The 27759-nt window shown below is 42.2% G+C and overlaps 1 protein-coding gene across 1 annotated transcript in view; it reads right to left on the bottom strand.

Moving 5' to 3' along the window:
* The window catches only part of Mkx (mohawk homeobox), a 70592-nt gene extending 49867 nt beyond the window's left edge, over positions 1-20725 (bottom strand). The window contains exons 1-4 of the mRNA XM_038335415.1: positions 20538-20725; positions 18713-18872; positions 11860-12013; positions 11126-11461 (exon numbers count right to left, since the gene is read on the bottom strand). Of these exons, the coding sequence (XP_038191343.1) occupies positions 11126-11461; positions 11860-12013; positions 18713-18872; positions 20538-20725 (838 nt within the window). The remainder of the gene's footprint in view (positions 1-11125; positions 11462-11859; positions 12014-18712; positions 18873-20537) is intronic.
* Positions 20726-27759: the final 7034 nt, after the last annotated feature.

Below are 27759 nucleotides of genomic sequence, written 5' to 3'. Positions count from 1 at the left end.
TTATCCTCCGTTGCTTCCTGAAAACTCACAGTTATCGACAATCTAATAAATCATAGAAAACAAATACATGAGGCCTTAAAACTTCAAAGGACCAAAATATTCAGGGCTGGCAGAAAGTACATATTTACCCAGAGTAAAACTTCTGTAAGAGCAACGCTACACAGAAAAATTTAGACAGAAAAATACCTGTTGAATTCTAGAAACAAAGCAGAGAAGCAGAAGTTGGGGAACTAATCAAAGGATGGGGAGGGAGGGGGAGAGAGACAGGGAGATAGACAGACAGACTGGCATGGGGGGACAGAGAGGGGGTAGAGTACACACATCCATGTTCACTAAACAGAAAAAATGTCTTATTTTGAGAAACAGTAAACATTTTTTTACATCGTCTTTAGTCTTGGGCTACACAGAGGTGTCAATGTTCCTAATTCAGTCTCATCCATGTCTTAGCATTAGTGGGTTTTTTTTTTTTTTTTTTTTTTTATTCATTTATGCATGGAGAAAGGGGAAAAAGACACTTTTACACCAAGGTTTGAATTTGGCTCGAATTTTAGTGACATTTAGAAGTTCCAGGGAATGAAAAAGTATCTTAATGGAAACACTAACACAGTCTTAAACACACAAGCACATCCAGGGAACTGCCCAGGAGGTGACTGGCCTCTGCAGCAAGTCTGAGCATCAGAAACAGGCATGGTGGAGCTGCTGACATATGCCAGCAGAATAATCAGAACAGAATATAAAGAATGCCTCTACAGGAGGCTCATAAACATGTCTTCAGTAGGAAAACACTGAGAGAGGGGTGTAAGGTGTATGCTGAGATGGGAGCTGGAGCGAGGAGGAGCAGACCTGAGTCTTTGTTACCCTGAGGAGGTATGAACTCTAAGCTGCATCCTCAACTCCAAACAGTCATTCTTAAAAAGGCAAAACTTGGTGCTGGTTCTTGCCAACTCCTGAAGAGACAGAAGAGTCCTGATGGATGGTCTAAATCTCACCTTGTTCCTGAAGCCTCTCCTCCAAGACTGTGCTCTCAGTGGCAAACCCACCTGCTTGATGTTTCCTTCATTGATGGATTTTCTTCAGACTAGCTAATCTTCCCCACTTATTACCAATGAATTTCCTGGAAGTTCCTCTTTTACTTAAAATTGAATTTCTTTCATTCACAATCTCTTTTGAGCTTGATTTTATCTAAGTTTTGCCTGGTTTCAAAAATTTACATTTTATTATCTGTAACTTATTCAGGATCTTTTTCTTTCTCTTGGCATGGTAATAAATAAAGACCAATGCACACTTGTGCACATTTGAATGTCTGTCAAGATTTAAGAGCAGTTACACTAAAACATTAAAACACCAATTCACTCACTTTAGAAATATTTATGCAACAAATACATTACTATTTGAAGTGCTAGGGAGTCTATGAACACTCAATCAATACATCACCAATTTAGGGCCACTGAGAACTTGTAATGCATGCAAGGCAATGGGAATCACTACCTAATGGACAGACGGAATGTGCCTGCATTCCAAAACACACTTTGTGGAAGCAAGATGGCTCAGCTGGTAAAAATGCTTGAGTTTTAGCAACCTTAGTTCAATCTCCGGAACCCACATTAAGGTAGGAGAGAATCAAACTTCACTAAATTACTCTCTCTCTGGTCACCATATGTATGCTTCCTACCATGTACATGAGTGCACACACACACACACACACACACACACACACACACATAAACACAGAGAAATGATTTTGAAAAAGAATCATTTTTTGCATTCAGACAAGTATGAAATTAGTATTGCTGTCTGTCTTAAGTATTGCTATGTAATAAAGGACAGATATGTCTGGATCAAACCCAGCTCTGACAAAATCTATGCATTCTCCAAGCTAAGATGTCACTTTGGGTTCACTGGCAAGCCATGTGGTTAATGAGGCTGAGAGTCTCAAACCTTCATTTTGGCTTTCTTAGTACCAAAGAATGAGTCACTCAGGAGTGAGTGACTGTCAGTCTTTGTTTTTCCCTCCCTCCTCCCTTTCTCTCTCCTTCTCCGGCCCGTGCCTCTTTAAGTTCTTCACTGAGGGAAAAACTTTGTGTAACTCCATTCATATTTTTCAAGTGAAATTCCCCACATAAGCTTACTGAACATTTACTGAGAACCTACAGATTGTCTAATGTTGTCATAATCTTACCCATTTTCCAGAATGTCTATAAACCTCATTTGAAATATTACTGCTTTAAAATTAGTGACTAAGAAAGTTCTGAATCTCAAAATCCCTCAAGAAATCATTGATATTTACGCAGAGAAGTTAGGGTTGTGGCAAACCTGAGGGTTCTGAATAGAAAAGTTAGAATGGCTTTTTAAAGCACTGGGGGGATAGGAGTGTGGTTTGGGGGTAGGGCCATTTGTCTTACTGTCAAAGACCCTTGTTTGATCCCAGCCTTAAATAATGACTTAAATAATGAAGCTCTCCAAGAAGGCAGGAAACACAAGAAGAGTCCTTAAAACATCCTGAAAGCAGTGCTTAGAATTATGATGTCAGAGGAGCATATACCCCTGTATTTTTACATTTATACTTAAATTTCTGCTGTCTTGGAATTTCCATGTTGACTACCTCCTTCCAAGATAGTGTTTGATCAGTAAAGTACAAGGCCAAAACCAACTGTGTAAACTTTTATATATGCTTCAAATGCCACTCGCTGAACCAGAGATAGGTGGTCTCATTATTTTCTGCTGTAGTCTATCAACTGTTGTTGCCTTATTAGGAAAACATTGCTTTAAATAATCCAACAAAGCTCAACAAGAAGCAGGCAAGTCACAATATTAAATAAATAAATAAATAATAGAACAAAAAATTACCTCCAAAGCAGAAATCCTGGCCTACAAGATCTGAAGACAAATCTCATGTGCACACAAATCCACATGCACTGTCCTTAACAAAGCCCCACCACTGCCTTTATAGCCATATGCTCTGGTACCAATCTTTAAGTTACTGCTACAGAAGAATTGATTCTCACCATTAAAAATAAAATGTCTGCTAAAGCATCTTCTAAAATTATTCCTCTGGTTCATTTATACAAGTTTCATTAAGAAGTGGCTGGCCAAATAATGGGGTTCCTGGTCTTCAAACCTTGATGAGGGAAGGAGTCTATGCACAGGAGAACCTCAGACAAGATGGACTAACTTCTGAAGAGCAGCACTCAGCAGCTGTCAGAACCAGAGCATACTTCTCCAAAGACTTGAAGCCAAGAGTGAGGTGACATCCCAGATTTATCCAGTGGTTTGCTGGGTTTAGCACACCTAGAGCTTACTACAGACATCAGCTTAAATTCTAACATATATGAGCATGTGGGAAATGAGAGAGAAAAGAACATCTTATCCCTCCAAAGGCCACTGTCAGCTAAGACAAAGACACTCAGACATGGCAGCTGGTCTTTGTCCTCCACGATCTTTTGTGCGCATCTTCAGCAACTCCACTGGCTCTCAGTTGGCTTCGATTCCGCAAAAGTGGCAGGCAGTCCAAATAGTTCCTGTATCTTAAAGTGTAGGTCCCATGTACCAGAAATATGGTTCTTTTTGCTCACCATCAAAACATTCACCTCAGTCAAGCACGGGAAAAGCTAAACATGATTAATTTACATCACACAGCAGTCCTGGAGACCTGTATATTTTGTCTAGGACACATGTGACTAATTAAGTCAGTTTAATAAGATGAACTTGAAACACTCAGCCTCTTGGGAGGTTACACTGATGAATTATATACTGACGGTGGGTTCAGAGAAATGTCTAAATGACCCAGTTACTTATAAAGAGGTTCATTTGTGAGCTGTGAATATGTGCACAGACACATGCAGACAGACAGACAGACAGCCCTTGTTCTCCAGCTGAGTAGAAAGCAGAAGTCCTTAAGTTTTATTTCCAGGCTTTCCTGATATCCTCTAATCACCACACTTAGAAATTTCTTCCTCTCACCAGAGAGAAGAAAATTCAATAGATTTGGTTTTGAAGCAAAAAGCAGACTTAAATCCTCTGAACAAGGCTCTAATAAGGACTTGTTTTTATAAGGTGGAATAGTTAGTTGGTTTTGTGGGAGAACATAAGGAAGAGAGAGGACAGAGGGATGAATGATGCTCTTTATCGTGATGTCTCAGACCCACCTCAGCACTAGAGGCTTGGGTGTCAGTTTGTAACAGAGACTCACTCCAGCAAGTATCTGAAAATGCCCATTCATTAGCCTAACCGGAGGAAAATGGATTGCTGCTTTAACTCACAAGACTTCTTCCCGTGGACACACTAAGTGACTGCTTGCCTGCAATGTCACTTTACTGTATTAAAAACGTTGGGAATTCTGTATTGGAAATGTTTCAGTGAATATTTATTGAGGATTTATTATGGCTTTGGCATAATGCCCAAGGCTGCAAAATACAGAGAGATAGTATTTACGTAAAAACTAACAAAACACTCATGCATTGATGGCTTCTGTTTCATAACCCACAGACTCTCTCCTCCCTCTGATGACTTAATAAGAAAGGCCAAAGGCAGGTGTGGTGGTGCACACCTTTTATCTCAGCACTCAGAAGGCAAGCAGGCAGATCTCTGTGAGTTCTAGGCCACTCTGGTCTACACAGAGAACAAGGAAATGTAATTGCTTAGCACAGCCAACTGAACAAAGCAAACTTACAGTGTTCTTTTAAAATGGAGTTAATGCCTTTGTATACGGCAATGAAGGGATACAGAGTAGGCTCAGGAACCAAGGAAAGCCACAGTGCTAACTCAGAAAGCATTTGGAGTGTCCTGTGCTTCTGGTGGCACACATGGTACCCTGGCTACGACAGTGTTATCTCTCAGTCCCCCTGAAGACAGACAGCCACTTATTGTTTGGCCTGAAACCTAGCACAGTGCTTTTAGGTCGTTGGTCTCTCTGCTTTCCAAGCTTGGACATTAAGAAAAAAAATCAGACTTTTCTTTTTAAGTTTACACACATGCATGAAAAAGCTTACATGTGTAGGTTGCTTTCTCACTGGCTGGATAACTGCAAAAAGGGCTTTATTTCTACAGGGAGCTGGCAGATGAGTGGTGCTCAGTATGCACCAAGTGCTCTTGGAATGGCCAAGAAAAATAAGCAGCTAATAAACTGTCTTAGTCTGAAAAGCACCAAGTACAGGCTCAGCCCCTTTCTGATTGAGCGTTTCATCCCCTCTGAAAAGAGTGCATGTTCTCAAGAGTCAGCACAATGGGAATTTTACAGGCGATAACCTTGTTTTCACTGGGTAGCATAAATGTGTTTATAAGAAACACCTTTTTCTAAATAAACAGTTGTTACCTAATGTATCTCATTAATTATAATTTTTCTTCCAAGAAACCTTTGCTATACCTGTGCATGCAAATTTTATTGCCATAGCTGTATTCATGCTTCTGTAGTTTGAATAGCTTGAACTGTAAAAATCTCTCAACATGTTCTTTTTAAAGAGATGTCTCTATTATCGTAATCTTGTCTGGGATTAGAATTACATTTACATTTTTAAAAAATGAAGAACTTCTTATAATTTTAAATGTTCCAGAAAAAATATAAAACTGAAGACTTATTTACTCAAAGTTTGAAAAAACAAAAACAGCCCAATGGATCCATCAATTCATAATTTGGGGGCACTGGATTTACTGAAAACCTGAATTTCTTCCGAGTTATTGGTTACTTATAAAACTTTCTTACTTGTGAAATTATCTTTTATTTTCAAGGCTAATATCAATCTATTGCATATACACAGTTGCAGGTGTGTAGGTGTGCTTGCGTATGTGTTTGCACATGTTGGCCTAGTATGTACTGTATCTGTATGCATGTTTGCTCAAGGTTGACATCTGAAGTCTCCCTCAACCACTTGCCTCCTTGTCCACAGAGGATGGGCCTCTCGACTGAACCAGAGCCTGCTGGTCAAGTTGGTCTCACTAGTTGGCTTTCTCTGGAGAGCCTCTGGCTTCCTTTCAAGTGCTGAGATTACAGACTTTCTTGAGGGGCTGGTGATCTCAACTCTGGTCCTGAGGCTTGCTGCTTGTGTGACAGATGCTTTAGCCACAGAGCCACCCCCATTCCCTTTATGATCATTTAAAAAAGTCTTCTTGATAGCTATACATTTGTTTATAAATCTACTTTGTCATCTCCAATGTTAATTTGTGACTGACTATTTTTGTTTATTTATTATTGCTTTCAAACTTTTGGTTATTTATTTTCTGACTTTCATTTTACCCCACATTTTACTTTTGTTTTTCTTTTAAACACCTGCACTTGGAATTTCTTAATTTATTTTTCTTTCTCTGAAAACATTTCTAAAACTCTAAATTAACTCCAATCTCCACTCAGTCTCTAGCATTCAGATAATAATATAGGTTTTCTTTGTTTTCATTATTGGCTAAATGGCTTTTTATTTTTAACTTTACCCAGTCCTTCCTTCTGAGGCTGCCTTTATATTTCTGTGTGTTTGGAATTACTTTATGATGTGAGAGTTAGAGATACAAACTGAAAAATGTCAACTCAGTTCTTTAAGAATGTCCTGACACTTCTGGAATGATAACACTGTTCACATCTGTAGATAATTGAGGAGATTTCAGGCTAACACATCTGAAGGCTGCACTTGGTGTTCTAATGTGGATTCCTTCCTAATGCTCTACTGTTGCCATGTCAGGCTCCTCATGTAGAAATTATGCAGAAATGTGTGGTCCCCAAGGCAGGGCCAAGTGTATCAACAGTACTCAGTAAATGACTGGGGTGTGGGCTAACTACTCGGTAAGAATTAAACAAATACTGTTACTTCAAAGAGAGGTGCTCAATAGTGAGAGAAGAGCCTGCCATATATAAGCCATATCCTTATCATGGGAGCTGATGGGTAAGTAGCACCTTCAGACCTCTATCTTCTCTTTGTGCCATCATATGCTGCTGACCCTCTAAGAAGACTGCTTAGGTCATTCACTTCAGCTACAGGATTCACCATGGACTCTTTTCTAACTTGGTCCCTGTCGTATGACATACCTTGAAAAATGAGTTTCATCTCAGGATAGCCAAAACAATCCTGCACAATAAAGGAACTTCTAGAGGCATCACAATCCCTGACTTCAAACTCTACTACAGAGCTACAGTATTAAAAACAGCCTGGTATTGGCATAAAAACAGACAAGAAAACTAATGGAACCAAATTAAAGACCTAGGTATCAATCCACATACCTATGAACACCTGCTTTTTGATAAAGAAGCAAAAATATAAAATGAAAAAAGAAAGAATATTTAACAAATGATGCTGGCATAACTGGATAACAACATGTAGAAGAATGAAAATAGATCCATATCTATTGCCATGCACAAAACTTGAGTCTAAATGGATCAAAGACCTCAACATAAAACCAACTACACTGAACCTCATAGAAAAGAAAGTGGGAAGTACACTTGAACACATTGGCACAGGAGATCACTTCCTAAATATAACCCGAGTAGCACAGACACTGAGAGCAACAATTAATAAATGGGACCTCCTGAAACTAAGAAGCTTCTGCAAAGCAAAGGACACAGTCAACAAGAAAAACGACAGCCTACAAACTGGGAAAAGATCTTCACCAACCCCATATCAGACGGAAGTTTGATCTCCAAAATATACAAAGAACTCAAAAAATTGGTCATCAAAAGAACAAATAATCCAATAAAAAGGTGGGGGCGGGGAGTACAGACCTAAACAGAGAACTCTCAACAGAGGAATCTAAAATGGCTGAAAGATACTTAAGGAAATGCCCAACATCCTTAACCATCAGAGAAATGCAAATTAAAGCAACTCTGAGATTCCATCTTATACCTGTAAGAATGACCAAGATCAAATCACTGATGATATGATGGAGAGGATATGGGGTAAAGGGAACACTCCTTCATTGCTGGTGGGAGTGCAAACTGGTACAGCCCCTTTGGAAATCAGTATGGCAATTTCTCAGAAAATTAGGAAACAATCTACCTCAAGACCCAGCAATACCACTTTTGGGTATATACCCAAAGTATGCTCAACCATACCACAAGGACATGTGCTCAACTATGTTCATAGCAGCATTGTTTGTCATAGCCAGAACCTGGAAACAATCTAAATGCCCCTTGACCAAAGAATGGATAAGGAAAATGTGGTACATTTACACAATGTGGAGTATTACATAGCACAAAAAGAATGACTTCTTGAAATTTGCAGGCATATGGATGGATCTAGAAAACATCAAATTGAGTGAGGTAACCCAGATCCAGAAAGACAAATATCATATGTACTCACTCACAAATGTCTTTTAGATACAAAGCAAAAAAAAAAAAAAACCAAAAAACCTAGCCTACAATTCACAATCCCAGAGAACCTAGACAACAAACAACAAAGAGTACCCTAAGAGAGTCATACATGGATCTAATGTAGATGGTAATTAGCAAAAGACAAGATCTCCTGAGTAAATTTGGAGCATTGGAACCATGGGAGAGGGTAGAAGGGGAGGGAAGAGGAAGGGAGAGGAGCAGAGAAAAATGTATAGCTCAATAAAAACAATAAAAAATGATAAATGAGTTTCATAATACAAAAAAAGAAGAACTAAATCTCACTGGAAAAGTTTCCAGTGACAGGAAATTATCTACCTCATTCTTCTTTAAGAATATAATTTAGATATCACTTTTGCTATGATGTTGGACACATTGTACTTAATAAATTCTGGGGGAATAACATCATTGTCAATGGTAGTAGCAAAACTATAAAACATGATTGTTAGTGGTAAGATAACTACAGGCAATGACTGATGGTAGTAGGTTAGCTACAGGCAATGACTGATGGTGGTAGGTGAACTACAGGCAATGACTGGTGGTGGTAGATTGCTTGATGGTGGTAGGTTAACTACAGGCAGTGACTGATGGTGGTAAGTTAACTATAGACAATGACTGGTGATGGTAGGTTAGCTACAGGCAATGACTGATAGTGGTAGGTTAGCTACAGGCAATGACTGATGGTGGTAGGTTAGCTACAGGCAATGACTGGTGGTGGTAGGTGAACTATAGGTAATGACTGGTGGTGGTAGGTTAGCTTGATGGTGGTAGGTTAGCTACAGGTAATGACTGATGGTGGTAGGTTAGCTACAGGCAATGACTGGTGGTGATAGGTGAACTATAGGCAATGACTGGTGGTGGTAGGTTAGCTACAGGCAATGACTGATAGTGGTAGGTTAACTACAAGCAATGACTGGTGGTGGTAGGTTAGCTACAGGCAATGGCTGATGGTGGTAGGTTAACTACAGGCAATGACTGGTGGTGGTAGGTTAGCTACAGGCAATGACTGGTGGTGATAGGTGAACTATAGGCAATGACTGGTGGTGGTAGGTTAGCTACAGGCAATGACTGATAGTGGTAGGTTAACTACAAGCAATGACTGGTGGTGGTAGGTTAGCTACAGGCAATGGCTGATGGTGGTAGGTTAACTACAGGCAATGACTGGTGGTGGTAGGTTAGCTACAGGCAATGGCTGATGGTGGTAGGTTAACTACAGGCAATGACTGGTGGTGGTAGGTTAGCTACAGGCAATGGCTGATGGTGGTAGGTTAACTACAGGCAATGACTGGTGGTGGTAGGTTAGCTACAGGCAATGGCTGATGGTGGTAGGTTAACTACAGGCAATGACTGGTGGTGGTAGGTTAGCTACAGGCAATGGCTGATGGTGGTAGGTTAACTACAGGCAATGACTGGTGGTGGTAGGTTAGCTACAGGCAATGACTGATAGTGGTAGGTTAACTATAGGCAATGACTGGTGGTGGTAGGTTAGCTACAGGCAATGGCTGATGGTGGTAGGTTGACTATAGGCACTGATTGGCAGTAGGATAAATACAGACAGTAGTATAGCTACAGACATTGATTAGCGTCGGGTAACTATGGGCAATGATTGATGGTAGTAGATACAAGAGGTGTCCCTCCTGAAACTTCTTGTGCAGGTTTAGCTGTGCTGTGCTGTTCAGTCAATGCTTAACTATTGTGTGTTCTTGGCTGGTTTTCTCATCGTGGTGTAACGGGCTAGGTTGAGTGCTTTCCTGTCTTCAGATCTAACATTAGACTCATTCGTTGGTGTTTTTTGGAGCCAGGCTGCATCAGTACTAGATGTAAATCTCACCTATCCCTTATTCCAAAGTAACTATGCTCAAAGACTCCTTAAAAGCAAGTCCTGCTGAGCTAAAATCAAGATAATAATTTTCACCAACCTGCTACTCCATCTGAATGCTTTGGACATGTAGAAATCAGCTCAATATTTCTGGAATGACTATAAAATCTTCAAAGCTACTTATCAGCCCAACTTGTACTTTCCAGATATAAAAGTGAAGTTTCCAAAGTAAGTGGATCTAGGTTTGTGTTTCTCCTCCTGAAAATGCTGGCAGGTGTGTTAATTTGTATAATTTTCTTTCACTTCAAGCAATCAAAGTATATAAAAGAAAATATGGAACATTTGCATGGCTAACCACAGTCCAGCACAATCCTTTAATGATTACTTATAAAGGAAGCATAGGCATCTTTTAAATATTGTTATTGCCAGGCAAGCAAAATAACTCAGAGGGAAAGCAAACTTGTTGCATGGGCATGAGGACCTGAGTTCAGATGCCCAGCACCCACATAAAAAAGCTAAGCATGATGGGCCATGTGCCTGTAACCCCAGTGCTGGTGTGTCAGAGACAGGAGGATTTCTGGATCCAATGAGAGACCAAATCTCAAGGAATAAAGCTGAGAACAATAGAGGAAGGTATCTGGCACACATGGGCCCATACACAGATGCGCACACAAAATATTGATTTTCTTAATCAATACTGTTATCACGTCATCATAATTAAAATTATCTGTAAGAATGAATATTTTTAGCCTTACTATTAAAGAGCAAAGTATCTCAGGCTCTCTGAGACCATGATCGACTAACAAATATAACCATTGCCAGTTTAAAAAAATCAAAAGCTTTACACCAGAATTAATTATGGCAATCCATAATTATCTTATGCTAATTATGTAAATCAAGTATCTTCTGGCTTTCTTATATCTCTTATAATAAATCCCTCTGCCACAGATTTCTATCTGTCTTACACAGGTTACCATAATTACAACAAAGCCTGGACTTACCTGTGCGATAGACAAAGTTGCCTTCAGTTTCTGATGACGACGGAGACACCAACTCTTCCTCAAATTCATTGGAGCTAAAAGATCCCGAATGGTTCCTTTGCCTTGTTTTTCCCATCATGGCAGTGCTTGTGGCCATGACATGTCTTAAAGAGTCGTTAAGGTAACGGTTCAACAAGCTGCTCTTGTACTTGGGAGGCGACACGTAGTCCTCAGCTGCCCTTGACTCGGGCCTCACTCCAGCTTTTATCACTGAGTTCTCCCCTTTAGTGACAGTGTGATGGGCAGGGGTGCTGTAGCCCACTTCGTTCGTGTGATTTCTTGGGGGATTTTCTCCATCTAAGGGGAAAAACATCACCAACTAGTGTTTGCACATACTTTCCCTAAATGCTCAACTGTCACAGTCATTAAAAATATGCAAAATTGAAGAATATATGCCATATGCAGAATTATTTTGATATATAAGATTAATTTTTAGGTAAAAGGAAACAGGAGCCTATGTAATTGTTCCATAGGGTATTTAATTTTAAGGAAAATGCTTTCTCCCCACACATGACAAATCTATAAACAGAGGGAATGGCTATAATTCCTGTTGCTTTATATACTGTAAGGATGAAGTTGCCTCACTAAAAAATAAATCTGTGGCACTACAATATTAGTGGTTAACCATTAAGACAGCACCTTGGTGGACTTATATAATGGCAAAACAAAGACAGGAACATAGAATCTGAACGAACCTTCAGAGCAGGAGTCGTCGCTACTCACGCTGAGCCGCTCGGCGTTGCCTTGCACATACTTGTTGTATAGCTTTATTCTTAAGGCCCAGCTCAAATCTGGCTGACGAACAGTGTTCTTCAGCCGACGTCTAGCATTAGCAAACCAATTGGACACCTAAAACACCATCAGTTTTTCAATTAACAAAGCATTAAAACATGGCGATTATGCAATTACTTTCATTTAAAGGATCTAAGACCAGTGTTGCTGCTATACATAACCTGTGATCTTAGCTATTTGGGAGGCTGAGGCAGAAGAATCACTTAAGGCCAGGATTTGGGGTCAGCTTGGGGAAAAGTGGGAGGCACCATCTCAAAAGAGAGGGCAAGGGGAAAAGGGATTGAGGATAAATGATATAAGAATCCACACACACAATGAGTGGAAGTTAATGGTGACGTTGAGTCAACCAATTTGTGTTGCCCTGAAATTTTGAAAAATAAGAAATCTTTCTGAGGATGTGCCGGTGTCCTGTTGGGGGAATGTCTAAGCTAAGGTACTAGAGAAGCACACAGATGAAGGTTCAACAGGAAAACAAAAGGTGAACATAAGACTTAAAGAAAGAGAGGGTCCAATTTGAGAGTTACAGGTTTAGAGGTTCACCTTCAGGCTTAGTTATGAGTAGGCGAACTGAAGAGAGTCCAGGGCCGAGCTCTGGAAGCCAATTAACGAAACTAGACACTTAACAGAGAAGGTAGAAAATGTTCAAAGGTGGAGCCATCAGAGGAGTGGGGAAGGGGGTCAGAACACCTGCTAGAAACTAAACGTCTGCTGTTAGAAACATCAGGGAAGACAAAGAAATGACTTTTGAATTACTTTCAGTCTTCCTTCAAGCCATTGAGTTCCTAGAGGATAAAATGTGCTATCAGGATATCGACAGCTCTTAAAAAAAATTAAAAGGACAAAATTTGCTTTTAAAAATATGAACTATATAAATATAATTTTTCTGTCAATTTGTTCCAGAACCCAAACTCCTATTACTATAATAGTTTGTAGAAAATTATTTTTTTGTTTCTTAGTCATACTATAAATTTATTTAGGGCATTTATAGTAGAGTATAAATATTATAAATACAAAATAAGTATTTTTGTAAATTGATCAATATCTAATTATTACTAAAACTATAGTGATTACTGTTTTAAAAAGAAAAATTACATTTTTCTCCTTGTCTAGCATGTATTTTTTTAATATAAAGTCAACATTGACTACATTCACATTGCCCTCTTCTACCTTGAAAAGCTGTGCTTTCACAGTGTGTACCAGATCCCTTCAAAAGTCTTAGTCATCAGCTTCTATACCCGTCAAGCTGAACTGTTATGACTATGGTTCAGTGCTTCAAATTCTCAGTCTTTCCATCCTCCACACATAGACGACTCCAGGAGTATTCATTCAGCAAATATGCAGGAAGTAGCTATTGCATGCTAGCTGTGGTGTAAAGTGCAGGTCTTGTAACGGATATATCAACACGCATACACGCACATGCACACACACGCGCGCACACACACATACACACATGCACACACACACACACACACACACACACACGAATCTACAAATGTCACACCTGAATCCCTAAAACAACAGTGGTAATCTGAGAACAAGGTCAGTCATTCACCATGGAAGCAAAGAGCTCCTGGTCACTCCCTTTCCCTCCCTCCCCTCTGGTTATCTCACTCACTGCCTAAATTTTCATGAAATCTTCATGATTATTAGTTGGAAACTTTAAAAACATTCTTTCAAACTTCCCTAGTTTCCATTCTGTTTTCTTAAATGGATCTAAAAGTGAACATCAAATTTAAATGTGATGCATTGTTTTGACTTAATCAGTTTACTTTTTCAAGTCATCACTAATGTCCTAATCACTAATACGACTGTGGTATAATGAAAAGTGGCCTGGTTTTCTGTTCTGAATTATCTAAAAACATGTCATGTCATGTAAATTTAGTTCATTCATTCCAGCTTTTCCTGACCTTTGCATACTTCATCCACTGGGCTATGACATAGTGGTAGAGCATTTGCCTAGCATATGCAAAGCTCTGGTTTTGCTCCTTGGTGTGAAACAAACAAACAGACAGACAAACAGATAGAAAGCCCTTCACCTGTTGTAAAATGGACCAGACATTTCCTAACATCTTCATCTTCTCTAAGAGGAGAGAGCTGTGAAGCCGCTGTCACTATCCACCAGCCTCTCTGCAGCCCACTATCCAACCTGCTTCCTAGTCCCAGCACTGTCTTTTAAAATCAGTAGTGTGTGAGTAGGCCTGTCTTTACACCTCTCACACAGAGCACCCAGCCTGCAACTTCTCCTATGTTTATAGCACTCAACACCAAACCTTTTTGTGTCACTTTCTTTACTAAACAACATTTAATTCAGACTGCATTAGCTAGATCTTAACCAGTGTTGACTAACTTGTGTTATACACAGATGATAGGGTATAAAACCCAATCCTCATGACACTTCATATAATAAAAGTGAAATGGCCTTCTAGTTAAAAAACAAACATAATGCACTAATTATGTTTAATATAATAACTATAATCATAGTATGCTATAATTCTAATGCATAAAAATGGAAGAATATTTAAATGTCAAAGGGAATTAATTGGGTTTTCACAATTGGAGATCATCTACTTTTTACTGTGTTAAATATTTCTAATTCTGAACCTATTATAGTGACATTACATGATTTTTCAGAAAGGTCAGTGATCTTTAACATAGGCTTTTTCTAAAGTTGCTTCATAAGTTTGACCAACACCAAGTCTGCTAGCATACATATGCTTTCTGTATTTTATGACCAGAAATGTATAGTACAACTTAACAGCTAAGTGCAGCCTGGGGTGTTTAATATTGACTTCTGTGAACAATAAAAGTACTAATGGTTGGTGAATTTGCATATTTTTCACTTTTCCTCATTGATTAAATGTAAATTTCTGTGTCACTGACACTAAAAATATAGACTCCCATTTTCAACATTTTACACTTACTTTGGATTCCTTCATGTGGTTGTGCATATTCTCTTACCAAAGGTAGACTCTGGAACAGCATTTTAATGTCAGAAGTGCTTTTAAAACTGCATATTTTATAGCAAAGGCTTAAAGAGCCAAGTATCTAGAAGCTGGAAGAGAAAGTGGTTTTCCACACATCTTTACTAAAGGTGCTTAGGTGTGTTGTGTGGACAGAGGAATTGCTGTGTGAACCCAAAGGAATGAGCTGGAGTCTCTCCAGTTTTGAACATATTAAATTAACAAACCTAGTCTGAATTATTATGTAAATATTGGGGATCTTCTCTCTGTACCAGTAGCACTTGGAATGACATATAAGGCCTTGTCTAAGATTTTGTTGAATATGTAACAAGTATTTTCTCAGAATAAATACTCAACTACCAGCAAAAACAGCTAGGCCAATGTTGGAAACAAATTTTTTGTAATACTATGATTTTATCAAATGTCCATGAGCACATCATTATATTATATTAATGCGAAGTTATATTAATGGAAGAAGCAGTCTCAACTCCCAAGCATTATTCTTTGGAAGCTACATATCTTGTGATGATACAAACTTTCCATCTCATACCATTTGTTATTGCTCCACAAAAGCACAAGCGATTCTTAATTTAGGAATACACAGCATATTTTTTAATCTATGAACAATGTTATTAATATGAATCAAATCAAGTCTAAGATTTTGTTTGGCTGACACCAAAGCATGTCATAAAGAAATACTCTACTTTTTATGCTCTCATAAAGATGATGTGCGCAAAGAAAAGTTAAGCACAGTGATAGCAAATTAGGGCCAAAATGTTGAGGTGAATGAATAACAAACAGTAAGCGAGAATCACGTGATCATTAGTTAATTCATTTTCTCAGGGATGAAAAACTGTAGGTGCTGATCAGTGTCCTCCAGGATTCTATGTATCAGAAAAGGTTCTAAAACATATTTCCATCTTTTTACTCCCGATTGCTGACCAGGGCTCACACCTTCCCTCGGCAGTTTAAGAGGAGCAAAGGAAAGGAGAATTACAGTACAGGAAAAGTTTGACACACACTCAGAGGAAAATGTTAAATGTAAAATAAATGCTCAAACTTAATATATTCTGTTGAGGAATAAAATAGTTATGGTCACAGCCTGTTGTAACAATCCATGAGAAAGAAGCAAGAGTAGGCCCTGTAGTCAACAAGAATCATGAGTTCAGACAGAAGCAAGGGCAGCTTTCACATCTGCCTGCAGGCTTGCATGTGTAGTATATTTGTAGACATTTTGAAAACAAAGTGAGTCATACTTGTTCTTGTTCTGAAGACTTCACCCTGTAGGATGAAGTTAATAAGCTGTGAGTTCTCTGCTATGTTCTGAAACTAAAGCAAGAGTTCCAGCTTTCCTGTAATTGTCAGAAAGACATTCTGGAAAGCTATGTGATTCGAATGCCATTTCCCAGAAGAAAGCCAATCACTCTACAAGCATGTAGGGATAGTGTGCTGCCCGGAGAGAGCCATGCTATGGTGTGAACCACATGAGTGAGACATGAACACTCTTCTGATGAAACTTCCACAGGAGAAAGTGACTCACAGGGAGAGACTGACTCAAGACAAGATTCTAATTTGCAAGGACCAAAGCTTGACTCAGATCACAGCTCTATGTTTTTCCTCCAGAAGTGTAAAGTATTTGCATAATTTATACTGCTTCCATAAAGCTGGAATATACTTTGGATGTCTAATTCATGCTTGACTCATATAAATTCCTATATAATTGGATGTGTGGGTATACATCACATATTACATATATCTTTTGCATATGCCATTGCGCATGGTGGAAAATAACTGAACCTAAGGTGGATTACAAATAAAATCCCTGAGTGGAAATTTTATACATTTCAAATTTTTCCACTTATCATTTTAAAGTTTAAGAAATTTATCTTACTGAAAATAATAAAAATCATTGTTATACATGTATCATCTAATTGCAAACAATCTTTTCCTCACCTAAGAATTACATATTTTATGTTCTGAACTGTATAAAAGAATAAATAATTTTGAATAAAAAATACACATAAATTAGAAAAATGTAGTCGTGTTACCAAGATATAAGCGTGAAAGCAGTTATTTGTATTGAAGCTATCATTACAAGTGGCAAGTAACTATATAACTAAATTAAGAATATAACTTTGCATTTCAGTTCATTCAAGCTAACAATTAAAATATAAAATTTCTCTCATAGCTACAAATGCTACTTTTTAATCACTAAACATTATTTTTAAAAACATGTCAAATAAACTTGCTTTACATATGAACAGCAGTGAAGCCACATGATCATCCAGAATAATGTAATTGATTGTAGAACTTTCTGCTAGAATTCATGTTTTTCTGTAAGTGGGCGTATGTCTAGAATAAGTGACAGGCCTGTTCAAGTTAATATTGAATCATATGCATTTTTTTTCGTAAGTCGTTTTTCTTATTGTAATAACTATTTAGAAAACTGCTTTTGCAAGGTTCAGTTTTGTGTTAAACAGATCTCAAGCCAAAAATGAGGAACTAGTTTCTGCCTCCAGTGCTGTGGCAAATCACCATTATTACAATTTCCTGTTGATAGGAAAGAAAGCAGATGTTTCTCTCTAAAACTGTTTTCTGAAAATAAGCAGAAAAATACATGTTGGAATTTTGTGGAGACTTGTTACAAGCCAGCGCAAATGCTTTGTCAAACTTTCCCGTAATTCTTAAATGAATCTGGAAATACTCTGGAAAGAGATTTTTATGTTATCGCGTGCAGCTTTATTTTGGATCTCACAGCGTCCTCAGATGTTTAATGAGATGTCCAAACTTTCTCACTTGTGCTACTATAATATATGGAGTTTTCCCGCTCACCCTGCGGCCTCCTCTTCCTAAATGTTGTTTACACAGAAGTTCACATCACTATGTAAGGAAAATTGCAGTGTAATGGTATTTGTTCCTCTATCATTTATCCACAGCTCCCCTGCACCTTGGTAAAAATGGGAGGAGCTGCTCTGTACGGGCGGTTTGCGGTAAGATTGTGCTCAGAAAAGCTAATTAAACACAAAGCAGTGTTTGTTCACTAGGAAAAAAACACGCTGGTATGATTTCTCTACAACTGACAAAGTGAACCGGCCACTCACAATCTGGAATCTTCTCTCCTCAGCCCACGAGAAAACAGTGTGTGACACGAGGAGGCTGCATTCTTCCCAGCTTTCTTGCTTTCTGGCTTACCTCTGAATGGTTGTTCTTACTTAATCTGAATCTGTAGAGTGCTTTAACTTGAGGTCCGATATGCACCCTCAGGCCCCGGGGTTCTCAAAGCTGGACAAGCATCTTCAGCACCACCTAGGAACTTGTTAGATATGCATTTTATGGCCCCGCCCCAGAACTACATAGTAAGGAACGATGAGCAAAGCAGGATGCAACAATCTGTGCTCTAAGCACACTCCCTAGTAACTAACAAACACTGAAGACTGAGAACCACGGTGGGTTGCACCACCCTTATCCATCGCGGCTATGAACCCAGATCCATACCCATCACCTTTTTATCCCATTCCAGCAGGCCTTCTATTCCCGCCACCCCGACCAATGCATCACACAAACTCCTTCTGGACCCAATCATTCGCACCGAGGTGACTGTTAGGGGTGAAATCTCTTTTCTACGATAGGACCTGGCACCTGTGTGCCTCATCCTCCTCCGCAACAGAAACCAGGGTATCTGGACCTGCCTGGTCACCATCCTTCCTAGAGAGAGGCGCAACCGCAGTAGCACTGCGTTTCTGCTCCTCAGCGGCTGGCGAGGAGGGAAGACACCGGTCTGAGGGGTCTGGATTACCTGCACTAGTGTCATCTGCGAACCGAGGGCCAACAATATCTTCTCGGTCTTCGTGGGGTAAGGGTTGTCACGGTGCTTATAAAGCCACTGCTTAAGAGGCCGCGCCATGTCTTGCAGGGCCTGTCGCTTGTGCCTCACCTTCCCTCCATTCTGTCGGACCCTGGCACATGAGGAGAAGAGAGGGACGTGTTAGTGGCACCTTTTTGGTAGCCCGCAGGAATACATGATAGGTCACATTTCTATGATGTCAGCACCAAGCCTAGGCTTAACTGAACCCCACCGCCAGCAATCCTGGGTCTCTATCCTTATGCACCTCAATTCTAAAAGCCCCCACAGTTGGGGCAAAGCAAGAAAAGGAAACCCACAACTTTTTACTTCTCTGTGGGAGAACGGGCTCCTGTGCATCTCTCTAGCCTGTTTGACAATGGGGTCCTGTGCCAGTGCAAGGCCTTACGTTTATATTGAAAAGGGGAGCTATCTTGATCCCTGCAAGGCAGGATTGCAGGGGTAGGGGCGAATGCCACGTGGAAAACTATTCTCTAGACTGTAGATCTGGATCCAGAGCTAACTGATCCTTTCTTCGCCTGCTTCTACAGACCATTGAGAGGCTCTGGCCTCAGAGGGAGGGTCGGCCCTCTAAGTCCTCTTGCTAAGGTCCTGGGACTGCTGGTTGCCAAAGGTCAGGGAACACTTACTCTGAAGGCAGAAACAACTGCCTAGACTCCCTATTTCATTTGATGCTCTGGAAATGCGGGAAGCTGGGAAAACAGCAGACCCTAGGAAACAGTCTAGGGCCTCTTTCCTTCTTAGGAAGAGTGGAACCTGTGAAACGTCGTCCCAATAGGTGAAGGTTTGTAAAAGACCCCAGGAAAGCAGACTTCCAAGAGGAGCAAACAAAGCAACCATCTCTCTAGAGTTGGTGGGTGATGCGCTCCCGAGAGGCTCCGGGAGGTGTCGCCGCACAACTGCAAGCGCTCCCAGCCCAGTCCCCGCTCGAGCGCTTGCGCCCCTGCCTCCCGGACGACAGCTTCTAACTCTTTGAAATGTAATTCCATCCTCGCTGACTGGTTGTAACAGTTTGCGACAACCTAATCTCTTCTACTAAGCATCAGTGCGGTAAAACAAGCAGCCGGTGTTGTGGTTTAGGAGGAGGCCGGCCGCTTTAGGAACTGCCAAGACCTGGCCGGGCACACACTACCCTACTGCCACACGGCAGATGGCTCACCCCAAAGCTCCCGGGCGACGACAACCCGCTTAACCCTAGAAACCGAAAGTCGGCAGGTCTGCAGCCTCCTCCTCCGGGCTCGCCGCGGACTCTGCCGAGCTGTGAGCGCCAGGGACGCCATACGGAACCGACGTAGTCCCAGTATGGGAACCAACCTAGTCCCGGTATGGGAACCGACCTAGTCCCAGGCCAAGGGAACCTTGAGGCCAAGGTGACATCCTCCGGTGACCGAGACCTTACCTGGGACCAACTGTCTGTTTGACTCTATGACTTTACCCAGTCACAGAGTAAAGCACTCAATCTACTCCCTCGATATGCAGAGAAAGCAAGAAACTACGCCAGGTCCCAGATTGCCAGGGACCTCTAAGTGTGGGAGGACTGTGCATCAACTCAATTTCCACCAAGTCTCTTTTGAACTGTTCTACGGAATTAGTCCCTTCAGTTTTGAGAAGGTAAATCCTCAAGAATCGGGTGTTTGAGGCCAGGAGGGAAGCTGCAGACTCCCTATTCCCAAATTTTAGTTTGCGCTTCACAACCCTCCCCGCAAATCGCCGCTTCTACCCTCCGGACTAGCGGGTCCGCACAGGCCGATGAGCATACCCAGTCCTCCGGTGTCTCAGACCGAGGTTGTCCTTGAGGGGCGGGCCATCTGGAATGCCCACCTCCGGGCGTGTGTGTGGACTGTCCAAGATGCCACCGTATGGCCTGCTGCCACGTTCCCGCTCTGGGGTACCTCGGTCCTCAAAAAGCACCGCTCCCCCGAGCTTGTTAAAGACAATGGTGTTCATGGTGCGGGCTGGCAGGGATCCGCGGCGTTGCCGCAGCGCGTTGGAGCTGGGCGCCAGGAACTCCGCAGCAGGGCTCCGGTTCTAGAAGATCAAGGCGCATCATGTTACTCCGGACTGTGCTCAGGTTCCCACCGCTCAGGAGCCCTGAACTTGATGGGGACTCCCGGGCTGCTGAGCTGAGGGCCAGGGCTGGATTGCTGCTGGTAGACTAGTGAACGGCCTTCTTCAGCACCAGGCTACCTACACAGAACCCTGGGACAGGTCCCTGCTCTTCTCCGGGCAGTCAAGCTCCCACACCTCTAGGAACTTCAAACAGAAATAATTTACCTACCGAGGTAAAGAACGCAATTTCCAAACCAACTTTTCGGTCTCTAATAGACACACAAGTAGGACAGCGAAACAGAATTAGAATAAAAAGAAAAAGAAGGAGGAAGAAGAGGAGGAGGAGGAGGAGGAGGAGGAGGAGGAGGAGGAGGAGGAGGAGGAGGAGGAGGAGGAGGAGGAGGAGGAATGGACATTCGTTAAGCACCACACACAGAATAAAGCCTCTTCTAGGGTAAGCAGAAGGAGTTGGAGGGATGGGACGATTTTGGGTAACATGAATAATTGCATCCACAGGGGCGGGTCAGTGCGTCCTAGGTCTTGGTGTCAAGGGATGTCCATGTTTTCTAGATCTTGGACCATATAGCGGAGTCCTCTGCTTCTTTCGGTTAAAGTTTCCCGCTGAAATAAGGACAGCGGAGAAAGTTAGGCGTAGAGCCCCAAACCAGAAAATTAAATGGTCTCAGGACAAATGTATCACAAATTCCCGAATTTTCCTGGGGCACTCAAAGCGAAGGCACCAGGACCGGGGTTTCTGAGGATTACAGTCCTCAGGAATTTGAGCCCATTTCAGATGTCTGAAGCCTCCTAGCAGGCAGTGACCCCCGCACCTTTCAGATTGTGGCCACCGGCCTTCGGGACAGCCCGCAGCTCACCTCTGGAGTTAGAGCGTCTTGGAGGCCTCAGCCACCAGGTGCAGGCATCAGGAGCAAGGCCGCACCACCGCAGAAAAACTGCAATATCGCCGCGATATCTGGACCATGCCCAGCGGTCAGATCTCCCCCTTGGCAACTCCTGGTATCTCGGTCTACTTCGAGCCGTTCACATAGAGCTGCCAGCACCCCCTCAACACACACATACTGCTTCCAGAGTGCGCAGCGTCTACACTCGCCAACGCCCCCTGCCCCGCCCTTTAGTCACTGCAGTGGCGGCCACACGCAACACTTAGGAAAAGCCACAGCGACTAAGCGACGGCCACTGTCAGTGTTGATATGGAAAGTGAAGTCAAATCTCTGGTGGCCTCAGCGTTGCCCCCTAGGGCTGAATCCTGAGCAGATAGGTACCGGTCGGGGTGCACATACAGCCTTGGCGATAAGTGTCAAAGCAAGTTTGTGAGCTGGGCGCTCCTGTTTCGACGATTGCCTATCAAGCAAGCCTCTTTGCTGGTGCAGGCGTCCTTCCCCGACACCCCAGACACAACAGCGCCTTTTCTCTAGCAAAGTCATGGTGAGGTTTGCTATCTAGGACCTTTCCCACAGACTGCAAACACAGCCATGGTTCAGGTCTGCAACTGCGGGCGCGGTGGCAGGAGGTTGGCACACGTCCTAGAGATCCGAACCATTACAATGGGTCGGCGTGGGGCGTGGGGGCAGTTAAAACCTATAATTCCTAAGTCTTCCTTGGTCCCGTGAAAGGTCCCTTACAACCCATTTCTGCTCTTGTGCTCTGCACTTACCCAGATTTTGTCCTAGCTGTGCTGGGGAGCGCGCTCCCTGCGGAACTGGCCTGTGGATAATTAGAAAGCAAAGCAAAGGCAACCAGGTGGGCTGCCAACTGGTTCCCAGATCCTTCCTCCAGCCTTGATCAACACCCAGGAGCGCTCCCCACTCGACCTCAGACAGAGGTGGGGCAAGGGGAGGGGGGAGGGGAGGGCATAGCCCCGGCGTCCTGATTGCTGGGGAGCAGCTGCGACTCAGCCTGGGCGAGCCTGAGGCTGGGCTCAGGGGAGGGGACCCAGGGCCGTACCTGTGGCCGCGCAGCCCTCCGCCAGCGGCTGGCTGTCCCTTCTTGGAGCTAGGCACACTCCCATCCCCGACGCATGTTCTCGGCGAAGGCTTCGACGAGCTCAACGCCGCCACCGCCGTCGTCTCGGCTTTATTTACCCAAACGGACGCTCGCGGCCCGGGACCCGGAATACCGAGGCCTTCTCATGTTTCCTGACTGCCTGGTTCAGCCCGCGAACATCTCGTGGGCGCAGAATCCATGTTCCGGGGCAGCGGGAGAGGAAGCGATCGCGCCCGCCTGGCCGCAGGAGCTGCAGTTAACCCCTCGCGGAGAAGCTGCGGCTGGCCGCCCCCCCGAGCCCCGGGCAGCAGCATTCTCCCAGCGGGGCGCCGCTCCGCTTGCTCTCGCCTCGCAGCTCCAGGAAAGCAGGCTTTCTCCTTCCTGCTCAGGGGAGTAATCCAAGAAGCTGCCCGAAGCCTGGGGCTCCAGAGGTCGCGGTGATGCAAATCCTGTATCTTAGCTGCTCCCTGAGCTGGAAATGTCACCATGCGTGGCTGGACGCGAAAAGGTCGCGGAGATGCACCAGGTGTTTCCTTTTTGATTAGCTGGAGGTTAGAGTTTCTGGCACCCAGCAACCTCTCTTGGTGTCGTTGGGCTGGCCAGCGAAGGCCAGGCTATGGATGTCAAGGACAGGAAAGCGCGTGCTTCTCAGGACAAGCTCTGAAGAGGTAGGGATGTGGAGAGGCAGAGGTGGGGCGAGGCGATCTCAGGTGCCACTGCTGCTGTAGTCCAGGTGTGCAGAAGATCGAGCTGGAGACGTTGGATCTTCAGGTTGGAACCTGAAGGCATCTGGAGTAAGGAGAAAGAGCAACTACCACAAGCTCTATGCAGTGTTTTGTAATCCGCCGAAGACTGAGCAGAACTTGTGGCAGTTTAGAGAGTCCTCGAAGTGGAGCACCAAGTCGCCTGCTAGGATGGCTGGGCTCTGCTGCTCTTGCTACCGTCCACTTCTCTTAAGAGCTAAAGCAGACTTTTGAAAACCTAACAGAATTAGCATCATTTGAACCTTTCTTCCTTAACATGGCCATGCAGAGCTGAGCCTCACCTAAGAGTCCACATTTTTTTTTTGTGCTCTAGAAGCGGCTAAAGTATATAATAAAGGGGCTATTTCCAAGACTAATCGCACTCTCTATTCTTCAATCTCCTCAATTAGTGGTCAGAAACCCAGCATGGCACAATCTAAATCAGAAAGGAGGGTGGCTTTTCATTTTTGTGCGCCAGGCAGATGCGCACTATGATTTGATCTCATTTTGTGCTGTTCCCGGATTTCTGTTATATAAGGTTCCTTGGTCGCATTCGCTGTCTTTCGCGCGCTTGTGCAATAGGTTGAGGACAGGCTCTCTGGTTCACAGAGGCCACCGCGGCGGCTTAAACAACAAGGACACATCTTAACAGTTTCAACCACCCCTTTTCTGCCGGCAAGTTTCACAGCAGAGGCAGGCACAGCTGACAATCCAAAGGAAGAAAGAGCCCATTCTCTTCCATGGTCTCTGTGTGAAGATGGTCGGTAGGCACTGGGATGAACTCAGTTCCAACCTTCCCTTCTGACTTCAATCGTCGTCAACTGCCTTTCCCTAGGGCGAAGCAGTGACGACGAATGTGATCATAATTTCATAATATCCTACTGGTTTACGAAGCTGTGAGCTACAGTAATGCTACTGTCGTGCAGAACAAAGCAATTTTGTAAATTTTTCTTAGCATTTCAATGTATTTACATTGAAATCCTGGGTACTTCACGATGCATTGGCTAGTTAGTCCTCCCCATTAGATATACAGACTTTTAAAAAAAACCAACAACTTTTATTTGTCACAGACACACACACACCTTCGTCTCAGGCGAGGTCACTGAAAATTAATATCACATCTCCTTTCGATCGGGGCTTAATGGTTAGGGTCTATTTTTCAATGGAGGGACAGTAGCGGGCTCTTGTTAAAAATGAAAGTGTCTTCCGAATAGTTCCAGGCTGCAGCCTGTGTGCAAGTGGCAAGCATATTCCTTTACAACAGCCCAGACACTTATATTATATCATATGAAATTCTACCTTTTCCTAAACTGATTTTTACTCAGACTCTCGCATTGTTTCCCCCATTCCTGTCTGTGAAGTGCTTGCTGTATTGTCAACCCCAGCTGTGAAAGTTGCCTTTTTAGGCAGCTGTTCCGGGAGTGAAGGATGTGTGGAAGGTGCCCTATGCTCTAGGGAAGGAGGAAACCAAGCCCCAGCTCTGAAGGCAGAAAACCAGAGGCCTGAACTTAATTCTGGTTAATTTGATGTTGGTTTAGCTTGAATTTACTAAAGTGTAAAACAATAACTATAAGTTTGTTATAAATTTTCCTTACACTATTTCTATGGTGTTTTTTTAAATGTGGAAGTAACATTGCCATTTCTGAAATTAAAAAGATGTTAAAGGACATTGGGCATTTTTAACTGTTTTATTTAACTTAGGATATAATTATAGATATATGTTAATTTCACCTTACAGTGTGTTTGTGTGTGGGGGGTGTTGCTTTTGGTTTTGAGATTTATACCAAGATACCTTGACATTTCAGAATTATCGTTGGTCAAAGTGCTTGGGGAGAAAAAAAGTGTTTTTAAACTCACTTTCCCACTTTAAAACGTACTAGCAGAGAACGAACAAATGCTATAAAAGACTCCATTTCTACTCAAATGTTTTAAGATCACAAGGGCATGAACCATGACCAGGCTCACTTCACAGTTGGTCAAGCTGACTGGAGAATCCAGAAGTTGGTGCTCTGGGAAAGGTGGGAATATGAGTAGGCTCCGAAAGGTGTCCATCAATGCCTGTGGCTCATTTCCAATTTAACTGCATAAATAGCAACGACTGGATGAGTGGGGCCTTTTCCATAAGTTATTCTTAAGAATAGCAGATAACCCAAGTATACCTTGGCCTTGCATTCTTCAAAGGAACCACCAAGATGTGAATACTGCCCTATACACACATCCTTTTGACCTCTCTCAGTGCCTTCAAATACAGGATTAGAAACACGTCAGTTTTCCTTTCAGTCTGTAAATAAATTAGACCAAGTTGTATACAAGAACATGCACTCTCATACCAATGCTAAACAAAATAGCTCGCTATTAAACTGAAATACTTACATTTTCACTAATTGATGGCATAGAGAACTTTCGTACACACTATATATAACTGCAGATCCTTTCTTTTTTTTTTTTTTTTTTCTTTTTTTTTTTTTGGTTTTTCGAGACAGGGTTTCTCTGTGGCTTTGGAGCCTGTCCTGGAACTAGCTCTTGTAGACCAGGCTGGTCTCGAACTCACAGAGATCCGCCTGCCTCTGCCTCCCGAGTGCTGGGATTAAAGGCGTGCGCCACCACCGCCCGGCTGCAGATCCTTTCAAATGGTCGCACAATGCTCCACAATTTATCCAGTCCTTCCCACACAAGCATTCCCACTCCAGTTCTCATTTTTATAAAATTTCTATGCATTCTTGTATATGATTCTTCCTATTTATGCTTAAGCATTTTTTCTATAAATAGCTTACATGGTAGTAGAATTGAAGTAGACAGTTTTTCAATTATAAATTAATCAACATTTCCATATTTATTTTTCATTTTAAGTCTTTTTCCCACCTCACCTCACTCCAACCCAATGATACACAGACATCCCCGAGGACCTCTTTCCTCATATAATATGCAGTATCTGTAGTTCAATGTTTGTAGTATGCCTGGACAGATAGTGAAAAGTTTCTCATTGTCTGAGAACCTTTTCTTTATTACTATTGTTAATAGAAGTATTTTGACTTTTTGTGGTCCAGGCTGGCTTTGAACTCATGAGACTTCTTCTTCCTCAGACCTCTTACTTCTAAAATTACAGATATGCAGCATCGTGGCTTGACAAGCTCTTTGATTTTTTAAATCAAGTTACATTTGCTTATTCTTTTAGATGGCTTACTGATTTAGAAAGCTTGTGTGTATGTATGTGTGTGTATGTGTGTATGTGTGTAAGCATGTGTGTATATGTGTATTATGTGTGTATGTGTGTAAGCATGTGTGTATATGTGTATCATGTGTGTATGTGTGTCTATGTGTGTATGTTTGTGTGTATGTGTGTATGTATGTATGTGTGTATGTATGTGTGTATGTTTGTGTGTATGTATGTTATGTGTGTGTATGTTCTGTGTGTGTATGTATGTGGGGTTACATATAATAAATGTCTTGCTGACTCTGTGCTCCCCTGTTACCCTTGATGTCTTTGTCTTCTGGAAGGTTTAAGCATGACCCATATATCAGTTTTTCTTTTTGTAATATTTGGTTGTGTCTCTTAAGAGCAGTCTCTGCATACATCTCTTACTGAAGAATTTTTTCTTTCTCATTTTCCTTTTTAAAAGATGTATTTTATTTTTACATTTGTGTGTGTGTGTGTGTGTGTGTGTGTGTGTGTGTGTGTGTGTAGCTAAGTGAATGTATGCCACATTAGTGAGGAATTACCATGGGGGTTAGAAGAGATTATTAGACTCCCTGTAGCTGGTGGTCAGATGGTTGTGAAACACTCTACATAGGTTCTGGGAACGGAACCCCGGTCCTGCTGCAGTCTGCACTCTTAACCACTGAGACATCTCTCTAGCCCGCCTACACTTCCTTTTAATATGGTTAAAATTTGTTTACATTTGGCTCTTCAATTCTTCTGAAACTTAATTGTCTTGTTATATAGAGACACAAATTGATAGTTGAAAGTTTTCCATTGAGTATCTGGTTAGCCCATTGAATTTATTAGGGGACTTCTCCCCATTAATTTGAAGTAACTTTTCTGTTTCTGGGGAATCCCTTTCCAGGTGTAGGCTGCTCTGATGAGACTGAGAGACACCACAGAACGACCAGAATGTTCTAATATGTTTACTCTTCAGTCTTTAAGAGCTGTCTTATGTTCTAAGGATGTTCAGTATTATTCCATCT

This window comes from Arvicola amphibius, chromosome 6 (assembly GCF_903992535.2).
Source record: "Arvicola amphibius chromosome 6, mArvAmp1.2, whole genome shotgun sequence".
Lineage (NCBI taxonomy): Eukaryota > Metazoa > Chordata > Mammalia > Rodentia > Cricetidae > Arvicola > Arvicola amphibius.
This window is presented reverse-complemented; position numbering and strand designations above follow the sequence as displayed.